The sequence below is a fragment of the Apteryx mantelli genome, chromosome 22 (assembly GCF_036417845.1).
Source record: "Apteryx mantelli isolate bAptMan1 chromosome 22, bAptMan1.hap1, whole genome shotgun sequence".
NCBI classification, from domain to species: domain Eukaryota; kingdom Metazoa; phylum Chordata; class Aves; order Apterygiformes; family Apterygidae; genus Apteryx; species Apteryx mantelli.
In genome coordinates, this window is record NC_089999.1 from 7,813,397 (window position 1) to 7,832,252 (window position 18,856).

The window sequence follows — 18,856 nt, forward strand, 5'->3', positions numbered from 1 at the left end:
CACAGTAAATTGGTTAACTCACCTTTACTTTTGCAATGCACACATGCACTCTGAGTCTAAGCCTACAGGACTCACCCAAAGTTATTTAGCAAATGCACATCTTGATTGCAAAACAGTTAGGTTTTAGAAATACAGGTTTATTTTAAGTTATTTTATTCTCCTTATTTTATTAGTATTCAAGTACTTGAAATAGATTTAAATAGCTTCAGATCAGCAGATCCCTCAACTGTCCTAAAAGATTCAGACGGTGGAGTTCCTTCCTCAGCTTTTACACCCTGAAACAGGAATAGCAGAACCTATGTGCAACTTATTCCAGAAAACAAACACTCCAAGAGGATGCTTGGATAAAGCTCTGGCAGTTGCTGTAATGGAAGCTTATTTATTTGATGTCCTGGTTTTAATATGAAACCTATACAGAAGGTGTAAACTGTTACTGGATGGGGATCAGTGCTGAATGTTAAAGACAAGGAAAAAAAAAAAGAAACCGGATGAAGGGCACAACTTAGATGACCTTTGTGAGAATTATAGCAGTACAGCAAAGTTATCCTAGCACTACAGTTAATATTGTTTCAAATATTTGAGGGTTTGTTTCCTGTCCTGACAGAGAATAATCTTTGGAAAATAAGTCCTGACAGCAAAGGAGAAGCTGCTTCAGTTTTATTTCTTTATTTATAAAAATAGCCAAACTTTAAAAACCCAGGAGATGAAACCAGCACCTAGATAAGTGCATTGGTCTACATTATGGGCAGAAACATGGATTCAGCAGTGACAGCCTTCAGAGAGTTGTTAATGAATTCCATATGGCTGCTATGGATCTTTACAACCATCTCTGAGGTACTTGGGCATTTTATTTCTATCTGCATCCCCACAGAGGAATCTCACCATTTCTTCCCCACCTACCTAGTTCTCTGCTGGTCCCTTCAGGGAGTTCCTGAAGTATAGCAGTCTTGAGACCAGTCAGCTGCCCCACATTGTTAGCATGGAGCTACCAGTCTCCGTTTCCGGATGCATTCCCAGATCCAGTTGGGAGACACACGCTTAGCACCAGGATTCTCATCAATGTCCCCTATAACATGTGTTGCTGAGGCTGTGTCAAACTCTTGCACAAGATCCCCATCGTATGCTATAAAGTACCGCCGGATTTTGTCGAAGTCCTTCACAGAGGGTGGCAGGTACAGCTTCACACCAGTGAATATGTCCAGCAGCGCCTGCATATTGTGGAAGAGGATGAAACAAAGGTCAATGAAAGATTAGATTGGTTTGGAAATTACACTAAGTTCTTTGAGGCATGAACAATCCATTCATGGTGCCCAAGGATATCATTTTAATCCCTCGTCTAATATCTGTAAATTGCTGTTTGGACCTCCATTAAATCATATACAAGAGCAAATCCCATAGAGTTCCTCTAAAAGCCAGATGCTACAGATGATCAATGCTCCCTTAGCTAAGGGGAATTATTATCCCATTAGCAGCCCTGCAAGGGCTGCCTTCAGTGATGACGCTGATGTGGTCAAGTAAACATGCTCTTAATGCCTAGAACCTTTACAAGCTGATGCTTCTTAGTAAAAGTAGGAAAACAACAGCCCTGGGAAGGGACTTGCTGTTTACATCAGCATAGCTGCTTCAGGCTTATCAGAAAATTACAGCTCAGTGATTCTTGATCCACTCCTACAATTTGCTGCACAATGGGCTAGAAAGGACAGTTCTGTCCTTTTACAGCTCCTCTCTCTTCTGTATGCAGCACTGAGCAAGAGTAGCCACATGGCAATCACAATACGTTGCCTCTGTAGGGCAGGACATTGTTGGTGGGTGAATAGAGAAGCACAAGCCTTTAGCATGACAAACCCAGTTATGTCAAATCTGCAGCTAGGGAAGAAGGGTTGCAGACATCTGCTTCTTCTATAACAGGGCTTGTTGCTGCTATTTCTACCTTCGCATTTCATTTTAATTTAGGGTGCAGCTATGGGAAGACTATAAAACTTTCCACATGGAAGGCAAAAGTGAACAGACAATTGAAACAGCCTCGGCTTCCCCCCACCCTGCAGCGATTGCTGCCCAACTGTACCTTCTTTCCATTGTCATCCATCTCAGATGCTTTTCGCTTCTCCCCTCGTCTCTCTTCTAATTTCTGAGGGGATGCAATGACTGCTTTGCTGCCTAAAACCAGAAAGTTTTCTCATTGAGTTCTTTGCTGAGATACTGGTTGTGTATTCAAGTTGGGGGAGAAGAAGGAAGGGAGTGTAAAAGGGGAAAAGGCTTCCCCCCCCACATTTTTTGGGTAATCAGTGAATTAGAAATTAACTAGTAAGATGAACATTTTCTATTGCAATGGCCCTGGGCCTCTTCCTGCTCTGATCTCCAGGAGGCTGCGTTCCTGTTCAATTTATTTTCTCCTTGCTATCAACGTACCGCCTTTCCGAGACTGCTTAGAGATCTGCCACAAGTTATTCCCCAGTGACAAAGTGCTGGTGAGGCAAACTCATTTCACAGCTCTGCAATTTACTACCTGGAAATCCCCTCCAGGATCTCTAATACATGCATGAATTTCATCCAGATAAAATTAGATACTGGTTTACAGCCAAAAATGTCTAACCAAAGGGCATGTGATCTGCAGGAATGGGAGCAGCAGCTTTGCTGTTCAGACCAGTCTTATAAATTCTGTTAATGACCCTGATCTATTAAGATGGAAAAGAACATCTAGAATCCGAAAGAAGTTATGCCAAAGTAATTCTGGTACTAACTAACTATGCCTAGCAGAGTTACCTGTCCTAGGCAGCATAACCTCAGGGAGTCTTTATTATCTAAACAAGCTGCCTAAACACCAACCTGAACAGCATCATCAGTCCTGTTACCACCTTTTTTTGATTCCAGCATGCCTCAGAACTGTGGCTATTCAGTCTGTGCTGGGAATAACACAGTCCAAACCAAGGGTCTAAGCAGCTTTGCCCATGTACTAACCTTGATGTACATCTACAAGCTCCATGGGATCTTCAAGCATCTGACAAAAGGCAAAGATCCAAAGCCAGCTGGCCCCAAACGCACAGAATCCACCCTGAGGTTCCTCTCCCTGGAAAGCACCATCTTACCTTCTGGCTTCTTGGCTTTTGCAGGCGATTTGCTTGGGGGAGTTTTTATAGTCTTGTGTGGTGTGGAAGACCTGGAATTTCCCTCATTCTCTCCACTGCTGCCAGCTGTGGATTCCTCTTCCTCCCCAGCAACAACACTGAAATCAGCCTTTTCTTTGGAGAGTTGGTACAGCTCCTACCCCACCAGAAACAAAGCATTACCTTTTAGCCACAGTGAAACCTCTGATACTAGACAGGAGCTGTAATGCATGTACTGCTTTTGTTTTCTTTCTGAAGTGTTTGCTCATATGTTTTTTCTTCCTGCACCTTTTGTAGCCTTTTTTCTGTCACCCTCATTCAAGCTCTCAGCATTCCAACCAGCTATTTGATATCAAGGGAACCTATAGGGGGAGGTACCAAAGCTGTATTTACACCATCGACTACAGAGCAAGTCAGACTAACTGTTCACGGCCTGGCTCCCTATACAGAAAAATGGACACTATCCATTGCTCACTCCTAGAACAGTCTGTCTGAAGAGGGCATTTACCCTTCTCTCCCCACCTGCATAGGGAGCAACAACTGCTTGACAGTAGGTGGGCTGAATCACTCCTTGCTTCGATGGCGTAACAAGCCCTTATATCTGCTGTCAGTATCCCCGGAGGCAGCATGCAGACAGCCCAAATAACAGTAACTAGACTGAGAACAGAGCTCATCAACAGCTGACTTACTGCTGGGGATGGCAACAAGCCAACCGGTTTCTATCAGTCAAGGAGGCGGAGAAGCTGTGTGGGGTGGGTGCAGCCCCAGGGATCCTGGCAGGATGCCACTTGGCCCCTATGTCATGGAATTGGGCCAGACTGCCCTTAGTCACTTCCCAGATGCCTCCCCCAATCCCAGCAATTAATGGGAGACACAGCGACCATAAACATTTAGAGAATAAAAGGTCACCTCTTTCAGGAAGGAAATTCCTCACCATGAAGGCTGTTACAAGAGCTGAGACAACTAGCTACCAGCAGAGACTTTCCTGAAAGTGCACAACCGCTCAAAAGACTCAAGAAGCCCCAGTAAAGAGTAAGATTCTCATCAAAATAGTCCAGCAAGCAGCCTGAGCCTGGAATAAGTGGAAAATGTGATACGCTATCCTAGATACTAGTCAGCAGGTGTCTTCACTACATACCTGCTATCAGAACATGACTTTTTAAAGATTGGCTGTTGTCAGAACTTACTCTCAAACATGCTGCAGACATAAGCATACAACATTAAATCACCTTAAGCTGTGGGAGATTGGTGGCTGTCTTCCAGTCTTTGTCATCTCGAATGCGGGTGCAGCGAGGGAAGCGAATAGAGATCCCATCTGCAGTGTGGGCTTCTGCTTTGGAGAATTCAGCCCCTGTGATCTCCCACACTGGGGCTTTCTAAACATGGTATTGAAAGAAATCATATGTCATATTCCTGCGTTCTCTCACGAACGAACTTAATGCTTCTGCGTCCCTTTACTTCTATGACAAACACCCCAGCACACCAGAGGTCCATATACGCAAATTGCTCTTCCGATTGCCTTATTTAGAAACACTCCTCTTTTTTCAGCAAGTCAGAGATCCCCAGCTCCTGCATATTGTCATTTTCTAAATAACATTTTTACTATCAGATATACATGGCACAAAATATACTGTTGAACTTAGTAAAACAACAATAGCAGCCTTTTGTTTACAGTTGTACTTCAGCTGTTTAAGTCAGATTTTTCATGCCTCAAATTTAAAACAAGTTAACTTCTGGAAGAGATTTAATGCACAAGAATGTTTCCCAGAAATGCTGCAGGTATGATTTGTTTTAGGAAACTCTTTTAACCTCAAAATGCACATGCAAGATTCAGAGATAGAAATCTGTGCCTCATTTCCTGTTCCAAACATGAAAACTAATCTTGTAGCACAGACAATTTGTACCCTTATAAAGAGTAGTAGATTGCTATTATCAGGGCTGGAAAATTTAGTCATTTTGTGAAAACACTTACCTTTGGATCTGGGACAATGAAGTCAGGGTAGTAGATTTTGTTAATTTTTAGCCAGCCTGGAATTTTACTAGGATCCTAATAATTAAGAGCAAAAAAACAAGTTATAACATTTATGATCATATATGAACCTATTTCTAGGGAAGAGGTTGCTGAAAAATTATGCCAGTAGTAGATTAACACATATGTACTTGATCCCCTTTGTATGGATGGAACTTGCTTTCACCTGCAGTGCAAGGTGTACTGATCTGCTGCAATTTCTTCTATCTATAGTGTGGCAAAAATTTTTAGTAACAGAGCTCTCAATTACTGTCATTCCATATGTTAAAACAATAACCATGTAACTCCAATTGTAATTCATATAAAATTACACATTTTAAGAGTCCATAATCTTGCTACAAATGGCTTCCAGGATGGCAAGTAAATATTAAATTTAAACTCTTTTTTTTTTTTTCCAAGTCAGGTCCTGAAAAACAAAATTCCTCATCTAAATAAGTCATTCATAAAAAAGTCTTAACTCCAAGATTTCAGGTTATCTACAAAGCAATAGACTGACTTTAGGATTTCTCACCCACAGCCCCATCTAGTGACTGCCTTCACCAATTGCAACATGCCAAAATACTGGTATTTGCCCTTTTCCTAATGCAACTTTGTCTAAGCAGGAACCTGATAGTGCCGGGCTTCCCACTTGGTGTGTGGAAACAAATCTCAGGCAGTGCCTCATCTTTAGGAGCTGGCTGCACCTACAGCTCAGTTCTGCCAGAGAGGACATATGTCTAATGAAAGAAGGTTCTTCACAGTTTATCTGTTTATCAAGCCCTTTGCTAAGCACTCCTTTGACCAGCCTCATGCCACAGCCCATCTCACCTTGCTGATCTTCACCATATCCAGCTCTGTTTGCAGGCGGGCCAAGGTGGCATCATCGTGGCCACCAGCACACTTGGTCACAGTGCACCACTTCTCACTCTTGGGATCATAGCAACCCATGAGGAAGATGGACATCATCCCACCTGGACGAGAGGAGAGCAGGGTGGTTGGCATCTTCTACAGGACAAACCATAGCTTCTCAAAAAGCACAGTAACAAGCTAAAACCCTTTTCCATCTCTGGAAGTCAAAGGACCTCAAGCTTGTGATGGCTTCACATTATCATCTCCCATATACAAAGCTGAACAAACAGCCTCTACACTGGGTAAGAGGCCAACCCAAGACCTAATGCTTCACTCTGCCAACTGACCCACAGTAAACTCAGGCAGCTTGCTGTAGCCTAGCATGTAGCAGGCAGTCACTGTTAGAGCCAGTCTCATTCTAGTACAAGAGCAAATGCTACAGGAGTTCTGGAACAGGAAAAAGCTTGAGATTCTTCAGAAGAACTGACAGATCTCTGACTTAAGCTAACTCCAGACACTCACCTTTACTGCCTTGTCCATAAAAAGCTCCCAGCACCACCAGGTCTGCTGTGTCAGCCATTGCACCCTCATTTAGGTAGTCCTTTTTCACCTTCAGCCAGTGCCGTTTTCCTGGCTCATAATTACCCTGTGCAAAACCAAGCAAGAACCCCCAGTCAGAAAGGAGATCATTTGGTGGACAGCCATTTCCCCAAATGGTTCTTGCTTTTATCCAGCTTTGCAGTACATGAGCACAGCAGTGCTCAGATATATAAGGAGCAACTTGGTTTGGATATCAGCATCTACAAGAGTACAGAGATATTTCAGGGATGCTCAGCCTTCTGCATTTCATCCACAGGCCTCAAAGCACTTCACTGAAGCAATGAAGGCACTAAGCAATGCAGAGAATCATGAGACACTAGTGACAGAGCTGTGACTAAAATGCAGCCCTGGTTCCCATCTCAGTGATCTGCCTGCCGGACCACAACACTGCAGGCACATACAAATATACTTGTTTGTGCAAAAAGTCTCGGGGGCACCCAAAGATTCAGACAAGCAGGAGTCCAGACAACAGAAAACAGGCAAGAGAAGAAGGAAATAATATCAAAATTTGGACAAGAAGTGACAGTAACTGGGACTCAAAGAAAACTATTGCATATCCCCCCCTTCCAGGCACTGCTCAAAAGCTCTTAAAGCAGGTAAGAGCTGAATTCAAACTCAGAATAGATTCAATTGTTCAGTATGAAATACAGAGCAGTCTGTTGTTACTCCCTAATGCCCAGCATACACCAGTCAAGAATGAATGGGAACCTGCCTTTATATCTTTCAACACCAGTCCTTCCAGGCCCTCACGGATAACTCGCGTGATCATATCTGCCAGATCTGAAGCTTTCTGGAAAGGAAAAGAATTGTGGTAAGCTTAAGCCTATAAAAGGGGCTGTGCTCTTGTGGCTTTCCATTTGGAGCAATAAGGCACAACAAGAGAATGGCTGGTTACTTAAAAACTTACAAACAAAAAATCTCCTCATCTCTGAGATAGCCACACTGGTTTCATGCCCTAAACACATCCCAGATGCACAAGATAAAATTTTCTCAGCCAGCAGTGTCAGTCAAGACTACCTGCTTGCTTCTCTATCCAACTGCCTTGGGACCTATGCTTTTTTCTTCATCCCAAAACAACTTCTCTGCCCCAAATATCCAACATTCTCCAACAAAATCAAGGTGCTCCAGAAAATAGTAATAATGGGGAAAAAGACAGGACATAGGGTTTGTGCATAACAAATCAAAGCAAAAATTGAGCAAGCTGCTGTCTAAAAGCACAGGATATATCTACACTAAAAAAAGCAGGACTGTGTATCACTGAAAGTTGCCAGTTTGGGTACTGGAAGCAGCCTAGCTCACTGCAGTCTTACTTCAGTCTTCTCTGTATAACCCAGGTATTACCACGTATGCTATTTTATTTAGCATTGAACTCACTGCAACAAGCTTCATCTCCGAGAAGAGGATCCGGTTGGGGATTTCAACCATGTTATCGTGGAGAAACTTACGACGTTCACGCAGGGGCCTAGAGCAAAGCACAGGTAATTAAGGACACACAACCACTTCCAACATGAACTGCCAGTTGTGTGAACACCAAAAAAAGCTATTTAAATAACTAAATGATTTATCCTACAGATAAATCAGAGTTCCAGAAAGGACAATCAATTCTTTATCAGTCCTCCAGGAAGTAAGTTATAAAATAGAAATTTTACATGAAGCATGTATTTCATTTCAGAGGACACAAGATGAGCTATATTCTGAACCACGCTGAATTCAGTTGAATGCAGTTGCTCCTGCTATTTTGAAACTGCAGCGCAAGGTGGGGCTCCATAGTGATGTTGTCATTTATAGCTTTATCACAATAAGGATTCTCCTATGCTGTCTTAATTTTACAGGGGTAAATAGCAAGTAATAACTGTCGACATGAACTGCTCCCTCTGCAGTGGTAGTGTATTCCAGCAAGTTCCTGCTGGGAAATCTGTCAGACTGTTCTCACACTATGCAAGACACACATACCTGTCCATCAGGCTGATGTCATTGAAATAGATGCAGTCAAACACAAACAAGCAAACATTGGCATCTTGAAAAGCAGCTTTCTGTAAAACAATTATTATCAATTAAAAGAAATCTGCAGTATAAAACAAGCAGCAACATGAAGGTGTAGAAAAATAACAGAAAGAAAAGGATGTATTTTTATCCCCATAATCTGTTAGTGATAATAAGCTTGGGCTCCTTCTAAAAGGCATAAGTATTCTCAGAATTAAAATTTAGACTGTGTCAAAGCACAAACTAAGAAAATAAAACATGTTAATTTCCTAGCGGCAGGGTAATAACACCACAAATATTAATGACTTCAGGCAACCTAAAATCTATCACTACTGCTGCAACGAGAAACCAGCAAGCATTCCAGGGACTTCAGATTAATAGCGCCTTTAAGTTAAAGCACTTACAATTTAGCTTTCAATTTATTGTCCTCATTCTCACCACCATTTAATCTAGACATAAGCATTACATAACACTCATACGGACTAAATTCATATCTGTATCATCCTCATCTTCTTGTCTGCCAGATAGTGCTACAAGCAACTATAAACAATGACAGGATTGCAAGATTTTCCAAGAGCTTTTTAACATTTATTTTGAGCTGAATTTTTCCTATTAACCTGCTAATGATCAGGTTAATATCAAAGCTATTTTATTAGAACAGTGCTTTTTCATTTATATCAACCTTCTCAGGGACCAGACATCTTATGTTATCCTATGATAACAGAACACATGCTACAGTGTTTAAGACTGTTTAACTCCAACCACTACAAAGAATCCTTTTTTACCTTGTGCACACCAAGAGTCCCAAAAGGAAGCGGCTTGCCAGTTTTGTTATCAATCAGAAGAACTTCTGAATCCAGGATCATACTGTGGCCACCAGGGAAAGCCTGGGGGATGAAGTCCTTAAAATGGGCTACCTTGAAGAAAAAAAGAACAGCAACAAATACAAAATGCTTACTGGCTGAAGGGACAGACTCACTCCAAAGCTGATGTTTTCTCTAGGAGTATGTCCAAGCCACGTCTGGGCATATCTGCACTGGCTTTATTTTCCTAGTATGGCACAGACTGTTAGCATTGGTTATAAATAGAAAAACGAGACCTGAACAAACGTAACCAAGTCACCCAACTGGTGTGAAGCAAACCCAAATGCAGTGCGTAAAGAGGACTGAGAAGCAGATAGGTTAACTGTAGTCTCAAGCCCTTTAAGGCCACCAAAATTAATTGATTACAGTTCTGTTAAATGTTGCTTTTCCAGATTCATTTGAGTATTTGGACAAGTCAGGCAAAAAGCCTAAAACAGAAGGTATCCTGCTGCCTATAGAAACTGATGTGAAATTCAAGCACATTTACAGAGGAGGAAGGTAACAGCTGGCACAGCAGAAGAGACAGTTTATATGTGCTTACTTTGTGAGGGAGGACAGGTTTGAGGCTTCGGCTGAAGTAGCTGAAATGATCTCCATTTTTATGCACCTGCACCCGCTCCCCATCATATTTGATCTCTGCATACATCCCATTTGGGCACTTCTTCATAGCATAGTCAATTGACTTGCAGGCTTCAGCCTTAGAAAAGTAGAGAGAAAAGTTCCATAAAAGATTTGTCTGATACATTTAAAAATAAAGCTACTATTTAATTTCACGAATGAACTGCCAATTCCTTTTTAGATTTTTCTGCGCAGGATCTCTGATATCCAGTCCAAGTTTTCCTTTTCTTAGTTCAGTCATTTACTTAGAATCATCTGAACCTGCCCAAATAATTATAGCTTTTCACTGTTTATCTTTTCCAAAGGAAGAGTACTGTGTGAGTACTGTGCCTTTTCTAGGAGTGCACTTAGACCAGAAGTAAATATTAACTCTGATTTGTTCAAATAGAAGACAACCTTATTTGAATCTCTAATCCAACAAATGTCTTAAACTATTTCCACAGAAAGGAACACTTCTGTGATAAGAGCATGCAGAAGAAAATAAGAAAGTCACTTCTGGACTGAAAGCAAGTTGACATTTTAGCTTGTGCAGTTTCATCAAAGCAGCAAGTACACAGTACACCAAATGCTTGTCTCTTGGTAGAAAACGCTTTATAAAATGACATTACACATAAAAATCATACTGCACAATCTGTTAGCTCATACTGCATGTAATCACTTTTCTGTCTACTGATCTGTAAAGGTCAGGCTCTCTGGCAGTGGATATGACAAGTCCATCTCTCCCTCCAGTGTAGGTTACCACTGCAGGGAAGCCAACGTTACCAGCATGGGCTGAACGGGAGTCATCAGAGAGGCCTGCACACTGAGGGTTCGCTTCAGACCTGGCACCTTCTCAGCCTCCTGGTGGTTCCTCAGGACTCGCTCCACCACATCCTGGAGATTGCGTGAGGCTTTGAATGCCTCATAGGCATTTGGATCCAAAGCATCCAACCTTTAAACAAATTGAGGAGAGGAGGGAAAAACATATCAATCTCAGCTCTGCTGCACATGGATTAGTAGGCGAATGCCCACTTCTGGTTTTATCTCACAATAAAAGGTGGGACTTACACATGCTTTGCACCAGCATTCATTTTCAAGTCATGCTTGATTAGCCTGATGATGCATTTCAGGTCGTTGCCTGTACACCTGAGGTGTGAGAGAGGATTCAGAGACAGACACTTATCTGAACTACTTCCCAGTTGAAAAAGGAAACTGATCCAGGCCTCTGTAATAACAGGTCCTCCCCTTCGGCAGGGGTTAAATTCAAATGTGGAGATGTGTTACTTGTGACATCTCAGAGGCACAAGAGAATATCCAAAAGGCTTTTAGCATCTTTACGTTTGAATGGCAGTATTAATTCTGCCCCTGTATTGAGGGACCTTGCAAAATTCAGTTATTAATCCGCCAAGAGTAGATTATAACAACATCCTTGGCCTCAGATCAACACAAACTGAGCCAGACCAAGAATCTTTGAGATATCTAAATGGCACAAAGGCTTTTCCCAATATACCTAGGAACACCAACCTAATTAACAGCTAAGTACCACTACAGCAGTTTTGTTTAGTACTAATTAAACAGTGTCTTAATAGACAAGAATGAAACTCTCTCTGGCATGAACAGGAGCCATACAGGTTCTCCATACTGTTCAGCAGTCAGTCTTCATAAAGCCACTGATAGCTGTTTACAGGTGTAAAGTTCAGTCTCCTGGCTTATGTTACTGCTTTTCATCTATTCCAGCTTGTGATATTTAGATAATCACTCCTAGTTTTAGAGTGCAGCTCCAAATGCTGATCACTTACCTGCGAGTGATATCTTGCAGCACACTTTGTTGGTCATCCTCCTTTGTAAGCTTTGATAGCTGGATTAGGAACTCATCTACCTCTTGGATGGTCAGGAGACTTTTGGCAACTGGAGGACAGGACTTACTCTGTTCAAAGAAGAGGCGTATGGTCTCGGAAACATCTCCCTGTCTCCAAAAGGACAAAATGAGGGTGTGGGTCAGAGCTATGGCTGGAGAATGGGCACACACCACTGGAGATTCAGCACGTTTCCAGTAGGTAGGAGAGAGCCAAGGAGTCTGATGCTGGGATTCCATCAACGAATCACTACCAAACATTAGGACAAAGCTGCCATGACACAGAGTACATCTTTTCAGCTGTTTCATTTGTAAAAAGCTTTGTAAGAGTACCAGTACCATCTCATTGACTCTACTTTCACTGCTGTGGTATTTCCTCAGGATGAATCCAGTTCTTGTAAACTCCAAGAACTGCAAACAGTCTAGTGATGTCACTAGAAGGCAGTATACACCAAGGCAATCAACAAAAGTGATGGAATTAGCTTCATTAGCTAATTAACCCATTTTCTCCATCTTGCAATGAATTAGAAATGTGCACAGTCAATTACCAACTCCTGTGCACAGGAATTAAATACACACATGTGAGCACTTGCAATCATATGAGTCTAGCTTAATTGCCTAAGCCAACTGAAGCTCACAGGAACAGACCTGTTAATTGAATTATAATTTTTCATAAGTGATGCTACAAAAAGGTAATATAAATCAGTTAAATAGGGATACAGTAGACAGAGCAGTGTAGACAAAGCAGGTAGAGCCCAACTTTCCTAGAATCAAAATCCTCATATCCTGATCTATGCATTTTGACATTTTAGTCTTGCTTTCTAAAGTTTTGCAGGTGATTCACATCTTGCTTTCTGTTCAGACATTGTTTTCTAAAGGTTCCAGATGGCAAAAACTCTAAGAGAACTGCCAGAAAGAAGAGCAAGATTCACCAGCTCCCATTCTAACAACCAAGCTAAGAATCCTTCAAATGGGAAAAAAATTGTAGAATTTCCATACTAAGAGGTCGAACACCAAAAATTGAGAGAACTGCTGCCTCTACTCACCTGTTCCAAGTCCCGGACCATTTCCTCTTGGCTGCAGTTAAAAATCCTACTAAACAGCTTTACAATCTGCTTATCATTCAAGTTGTAAACAATTTTAATGACACCTGGTAACAGCAGTTTAATAGTCAGGTATACGTCACCATGAAAACCATCTGGGAAAAAAGCACACACCATTAGAAACTGTCACAATTTATTTTCATCTACAGACTCTGGATGTTTGTGCTCATTAGCATGACTCTAGGGAAAAAAAAACCAAACAGCTGGGGCTTCCACATTCCACCATGCTGTTCTATTTTACATGAAAGGACATTTCTCTGGGGAAACATCCCCAATTGCCCTCCAAATCTGATCTCGGCACTAAGTCTGGCAGCACCTACATTCTCCATGGTCCTGGTGTGAGACATTTTTATCTGAATTGGTTATCTAAACAGCAGTTCACTTTGTAAACACCGTCTCCATCAGTTCAGAAATCATCATAGCACACAACTTGGACTACATTGCAGACAGATTTTAATTCATCCTTGCCTTTGGAATAATATTTTGATGTTGATTTTGAGAGGGCTTTCACATGCAGAAAAATGTTAAGCAAGAATCATACCTCCTCCAGTTCCCTTCTGCAGGAAGTCCTGGATGATCTGTGTTTTCACATTATAACTAGGCTTGTCAGCAACCATGGCACAGAGTTTCCTGAACTCTCGCAGCAAGCAGTCTTTGTGCTTCGGATCACATTTTTTTGCAGACAGGCTAGACTTGTGGGAAGAGTTTGCAGAGACATCTTCCAAATTCTTTGGCTTAGCTGCATGAAAGACATAACAAGTAGCTTTTTAACAAGGATGAAATGGTGCAGAATTTGAAAATGAGGACACCTCCATTTGGCAAGCTGAAAAGAACAATCCTAGCATGCTGGCAAAACTTCAGAACTGAATAATGATATGTGCTACACCAAAATTTGTGACTTAATTACTGTAAAAAAGAAAATCTAGCCTCCTTATTCATTAGTTTTGCTCTTCACAGTACACTGGAATTTTCTGGACCTTAATTCTACCAGATGAATATAGTTAAACCATGGTGAAAAGGAATTCCTGCTGGCAGATGCTTCTGTTTTATTTCTACTTTATAGGCCTTTTCCCTTCACATGTTTTCCTAATATCATTGCTAAAATGGGGAAAAATCTGGAGTGGAACTCACTTAAGCCTTTGTTCACATCTGTCCAATAAACTCCCAGAGACAGCTGCTCCCACCACCAGGACAGAGCTTGTCTTGACCATCTCTAAAAGGTGCAAACATCTGCCAGGACTGGTTTCAGAGGTCTGCACTGTTTCTGAATAACTCTATTCTGAAGGTTATTTAAAAACTCCTGTACCTGATCTTTCTGTTTTTTCTTTTTTTCAGGATCTTACATAGTACAGTATAATTGTGTGAGTTAACTGCATCAAGAATGAAATCTCTGTTTTTCGTAGAGAATGATTATTTTACTAAGTGTCATTAAGTATTTTTCTGATCCCAGGGTTGCCACCTCATTTCTTGCAGCCTTTTAGCAGAAAAGGACACATGGTATCTTTCAGAGAACCAGCAAGGTGTGCAAAATAAGCAATCATAAAGCAACTGGGTCCATTAGCGATGGAGTTAAGGCTAGTTTTCTATAAGTTAATATCCCTCATACCACTAGCTCTTCTGTGCAGCTCCCCACCATGTCCCCATCACCTCTTCTCATAATACGCTCCAATACCCATCCATATTCTCATCTTTTCGTCTGTGTGGCAACACGTGCTCTGGCTGGTTCAGAGCTACATGTCTGCTGACTGGCCAGTCAGTGCCCACACGCTGACTGGCCTGCTGCTTCTCAGAACAAGGTACTGAGGAATAACCATTCTCCCCTCCGTGAACATTTAAAATTTTTTTTTTTAAAAAGTACTTCAGTTAAAACTAAACCACCTTTTACAGATTAAAAAACTACTGACCTGAGTCAAATTAGAACACCTCTGATGCTAACATTAGAAGAGAAGTAAAGGATTTCCCAGAATCTGTTTAATAACCCCTACCTGTGAAGCCAGAGAACTTCTTTGGTGATGGATTGACGATACCTAACAGATCTTTCTTGGGACTGGTTATTTGTCCAGTGGCAGAGATCTTAGCTTGGACTGTTGCTTTTTTCTTCGGTGTACTTGCAACCTTGGAAGTAGCTTCTATAAAACAGCAAGGTAATAGCTCAAACTGGCAGTCAGAGAAAATCTGCAACATCCCCCAACACATAACATAAGATATTTTGCAACAGGCAAGTCTTAAAACAAGTGGAGATTGAGGAAAAAAAAATGAAGGAACATTTTTCAAATAGCAAAAGTTAAAAGGTTACATAATTTGCTAAAGTTCATGAAAAAAAGACAAAAATGGAAAACAGCTGATGCTTCTTGGTGGGATTCATCTGAACTTTACAAGTCTACATATAACTTAATTCATTTCTTGCAACTGACTATGAAGGAGGTCTAGGTGATTTAAGAAGTGACTATTTCTTCCTCTTTATTATAGGGCTGAGCCAGAGATTTGATCACTCCCCACCTTTTTATCAAGTCATACTAATACATCAGTGAGGATTTCATGGGAAATGCATGGTTATCAGTGGCACACCTTGCAGCCCAGGTCCCTCCTTGTGTCTCACCTGAGATGTGCTTGTTGATTAATTCTTTCTCATCATCTTGTAGCTCTTCCCACCCTTCCAAATCTGTGATGTCTTCAATTTTCTTGGTGGTAGCCCGGGCCTTCTCTAGCTTCTCAAACATGCACTTCACATGGTACCATTCCTTCATGTCCCCACCAGACTCCGTGAAGGGGTTGGGAACAATCTTCCCAATACGCACCATCCCCTTCACGATCTTCTCCTTGCATTTCTTGCAGCCCGCCGTGCCACGCTTGGCATAGTCCACGCAGTACCTCTGCTCCGCCATGTCCTCTGCAGCTGTGCAGGCCTGGCGAGGCCCAGCATGCAAAGGCAGGGGCAAATGGAGACCTCCAGCACCACCACCCACGCACCAGAAAGACACGGTCCTCACCAGCAGCCGGTACCAGAAACAGGGGCTGGCGCCGGGGAAGCCAACGCAGCAAAAGGGGAGTCCCGGCAAGGAGGCCCGTGTGTGCTGGAGGCAGAGCGCTGTGCCCCTGCCGAGTGCCCGGGCAGCCTGTGCGAGTGTCCTGGCGCCTGTGGGCATCCAGCCTGCTCCGGGCCGGGCTGCAAGCAAGGGAGGAGACACTGAGACACTGAGCCACCACCCAGGGGCCTGCAGGCCAAAGGGGGCCCGTGCCTTGCACCCGGCCCGCGGGATGTGGGGCTGGGGTGAGGCCTCACATAGGCCCTGACCCCCACCCCACCTGGGCCTGCCCCACAGCCAATTCCCCCCTTGGCCTTCACTCCCCCAAGGGCCCCACTATGCCCGAGCCTGCCCCACAAGTGCTCCTCCATGGGCCCCAACCTGCTCAGACCTGCCCCACAGCCCCTTCTCCCCCATTGGGCCTAGTTCTCCCCCCGCTCCCCCCCAGACCTGCCCCACAGCCCCTTTTCCCCCACTGGGCCTAGTTCTCCCCCCGCTCCCCCCCAGACCTGCCCCACAGCCCCTTCTCCCCCACTGGGCCTAGTTCTCCCCCCGCTCCCCCCCAGACCTGCCCCACAGCCCCTTCTCCCTCTCGAGCCTGCGTCAAGGCCCCGTCCCCCTCCCCCGCCATAGGCCTGGATCTCCCCCCGGCCTGCCCCACGCCCCTGGACGCTCCCAGGGCGGTCCCGGAGGTGAAGGCCTCACCCAGCTCTTCACGGCGACGCCATCTCGCCCTCCCTCAGGCCGGCGACCCCCCCCCTTCTTTAGGCGAAAGCCGCCGCTACCGCGGTCCCTTTAAACTCGGCCCTCCGGGCTTCCGTAGAGCATGACGCATGCGCCCTACTCCGTGCCCCACCTCTTCCGCCAGCCCGGAAGTGGCGCCTAGACGTGCGCGTGGTAGAGCGCGGCTGCCGGCGGCAAGCCCCGCCTCCACGGCGCTAACCACGCCCCCCAGGGCGGAGCGCCCCTCCCGCGGGGATCGCAGGCCCCGCCCCCCCACAGAGCGCCCCGCCCCCCCCCGCCACGCGCACGGGGAGCGGGCGAAGGCGCGCGCGAGCGGCGGCGGTGCGAGGCGTTGCCCTGCCCCGGTCCAGCGGCGGCCGCCGAGGGTGCTGCGCCGCGGCTGTGCTGGCCCGGAGGCGCTACCCGGCTGGCTCGGCCGCCCGAAATGGGCCCTCTGAGGGCGGTGTGTCGTGTTTGCGCAGGGCCTGAGGTACTGCTCTACCCCCGGGCCCCAAAGAAGGCGCTCCGAGGGCGCTGCGCCACGTCTGTGCCGGCCCCGAGGCGCTTCCCTACTTTCGGCCGCCGAAATCCGCCCTCCGAGAGCGCTGCGCCACGTCTGTGCCGGCCCCGAGGCGCTGCCCTACCTTCGGCCGCCAAAATCCGCTCTCCGAGGGCGCCGCACCAACGTCTGTGCCGGCCCCGAGGCGCTTCCCTACCTTCGGCCGCCGAAATCCGCCCTCCGAGAGCGCTGCGCCGCGTCTGTGCCGGCCCCGAGGCGCTGCTCTTTCCCCCGCCGCCGAAATCGGCCCCCCGCGGGCGCCATGTTGTGTGTGCGCGCGCGGCCTGAGGCGCTGCTCTACCCCCGGCCCCAGAGATGGCGCCACGGCACGTCTCTGCCAGCCCTGAGGTGCCGCTCTGTCTCCGGCCGCCAAAATTAGCCCTTCGAGGGCGCTACACCATCTTCGTGCCAGCGCTGAGCTACCGCCGTATCCCCTGCCTCCCGAGATCAGCCCTCCAAGAGCGCCACACCGCCTTTGTGCAGGGCCTGAGGTACTGCCCTGTCGCCAGCCGCCCAAAATCAGCCCTCCAGGAGCACTGCACTGCCTTTGCATGGGGCCTGAGGTACTGCTGTGTTACTTAGCCTCCCACGAATCACCCACGTCACGTTCGAGGTGCTGCTGAATCACCCTGGTGCCCTGAAGACGGCCCTGCGTCCCAACGCAGATGGGTGTGTGCCTGCAGTTGGGCTGCCGACTCTCTGGTTGTGGCGGCTGTCCCTGTTTCTCCATATGCTGTGGTGAAAGTGCTGTTGTGGTGTGCCAAAAGACTGCCAAGGAGGCCAGTGTGGATACTGTATGCGCCACCAACTGGGTTCCTGCCTTCCTGCAGAAAAAGAGCAGTGCGCAGGTTGTTGTGGCTTGACTTGCTTTGCTGCAACGCAGTACATCTGGGACTGAGTATGACGCACAGGGTGCAGGATTTGCTTCACCAGGCACATGTGCCAGTCCTTTTGCTGCCCTCCAACTAGGTGCAAGGCTGACTGCAGGCAGTCTCCCTCATTTTCTCAGCATACCAGATGCCAGCTATAGCAACCATGCTGTTTCCAGCTGTGGATGACTGAAATGACTGTGTTCTTAGACAATTCAGGTCACAAAGCCAGGATGAAGTTCATGAGATAAGCATTTCTGATCAACAGGATCTGGCTGTAAAGCACTCAGTCTTTCTTTTGTCCTTATTTAGGGTCTGTCTTCAGGGAATGATGCAGTACCTTGCTATCGGACAATGTATTCAGTCAGTGGTCTTGGAACAGAAACATACCTTCCTGTCCCTCACAGTCCAGAAGTGGTGGGAACCCCAAAACAAAAGAAAGAAACAAGCTCCTACAACCAAATCAAAGTGGAGCTTTGAACCCCAGGAAGGGAATTGCGAAAGGATTCAGGGAATTCAGTAAGGACTTCACAACAGCTGTTAGAAGATGCCCAGACTGCACTGTGCTTCTGTTTTGACACCCTGAACGAAATTACATATGCATTCAGTACCTAGAGCGTGCATTTGACAGACTCGGATTGAAGGTATGTGTGCAAGTTTAATGCAATTAAATTTTTTAAATTTTAATAGATCAAGTTACTTTGCAAAGAAAATGTA

General features: G+C 45.1%; 2 protein-coding genes across 5 annotated transcripts in view; one reads left to right on the forward strand and one right to left on the reverse strand.

Annotated features, from left to right (window-relative positions):
- RFFL (ring finger and FYVE like domain containing E3 ubiquitin protein ligase) overlaps positions 1-10,830 on the forward strand; it is a 44,994-nt gene extending 34,164 nt beyond the window's left edge. For 2 of the 4 annotated variants that reach the window (XM_067309768.1, XM_067309772.1), the window contains one exon: positions 10,469-10,743. In XM_067309768.1, coding sequence (XP_067165869.1) covers positions 10,469-10,509 — 41 coding nt within the window. In that variant the 3' untranslated portion in view covers positions 10,510-10,743. The other 2 variants (XM_067309771.1, XM_067309769.1) reach the window with 2 other exon arrangements.
- On the reverse strand, positions 366-16,808 carry LIG3 (DNA ligase 3). The gene is made up of 20 exons (XM_067309767.1): positions 16,694-16,808; positions 15,562-16,128; positions 14,948-15,091; positions 13,504-13,701; positions 12,906-13,057; positions 11,804-11,970; positions 11,073-11,150; positions 10,788-10,956; positions 9,949-10,104; positions 9,330-9,461; positions 8,515-8,594; positions 7,936-8,023; positions 7,274-7,351; positions 6,484-6,607; positions 5,941-6,083; positions 5,077-5,151; positions 4,334-4,480; positions 3,087-3,261; positions 2,066-2,157; positions 366-1,208 (listed from the first exon to the last, which is right to left on the reverse strand). Exons 2-20 carry the CDS (start codon positions 16,106-16,108, stop codon positions 975-977), a joined length of 2,979 nt encoding a protein of 992 aa, XP_067165868.1. The 5' UTR covers positions 16,109-16,128; positions 16,694-16,808; the 3' UTR covers positions 366-974.
- Between the last annotated feature and the right edge of the window lie 2,048 nt (positions 16,809-18,856).

Bases quoted from the DNA above. Each gene is read 5' to 3' on its own strand.
- LIG3 (XM_067309767.1), bottom strand. From the start codon at position 16,108: ATGCCCACAGGCGCCAGGACACTCGCACAGGCTGCCCGGGCACTCGGC. The intron at 13,058-13,503 runs GTATGATTCTTG...CTTTTTTCCCAG, and splicing joins GCAGAAGGGAACTGGAGGAG to ATGGTTTTCATGGTGACGTA. The intron at 1,209-2,065 runs GTACAGTTGGGC...CACAATATGCAG, and splicing joins TGGATGACAATGGAAAGAAG to GCGCTGCTGGACATATTCAC.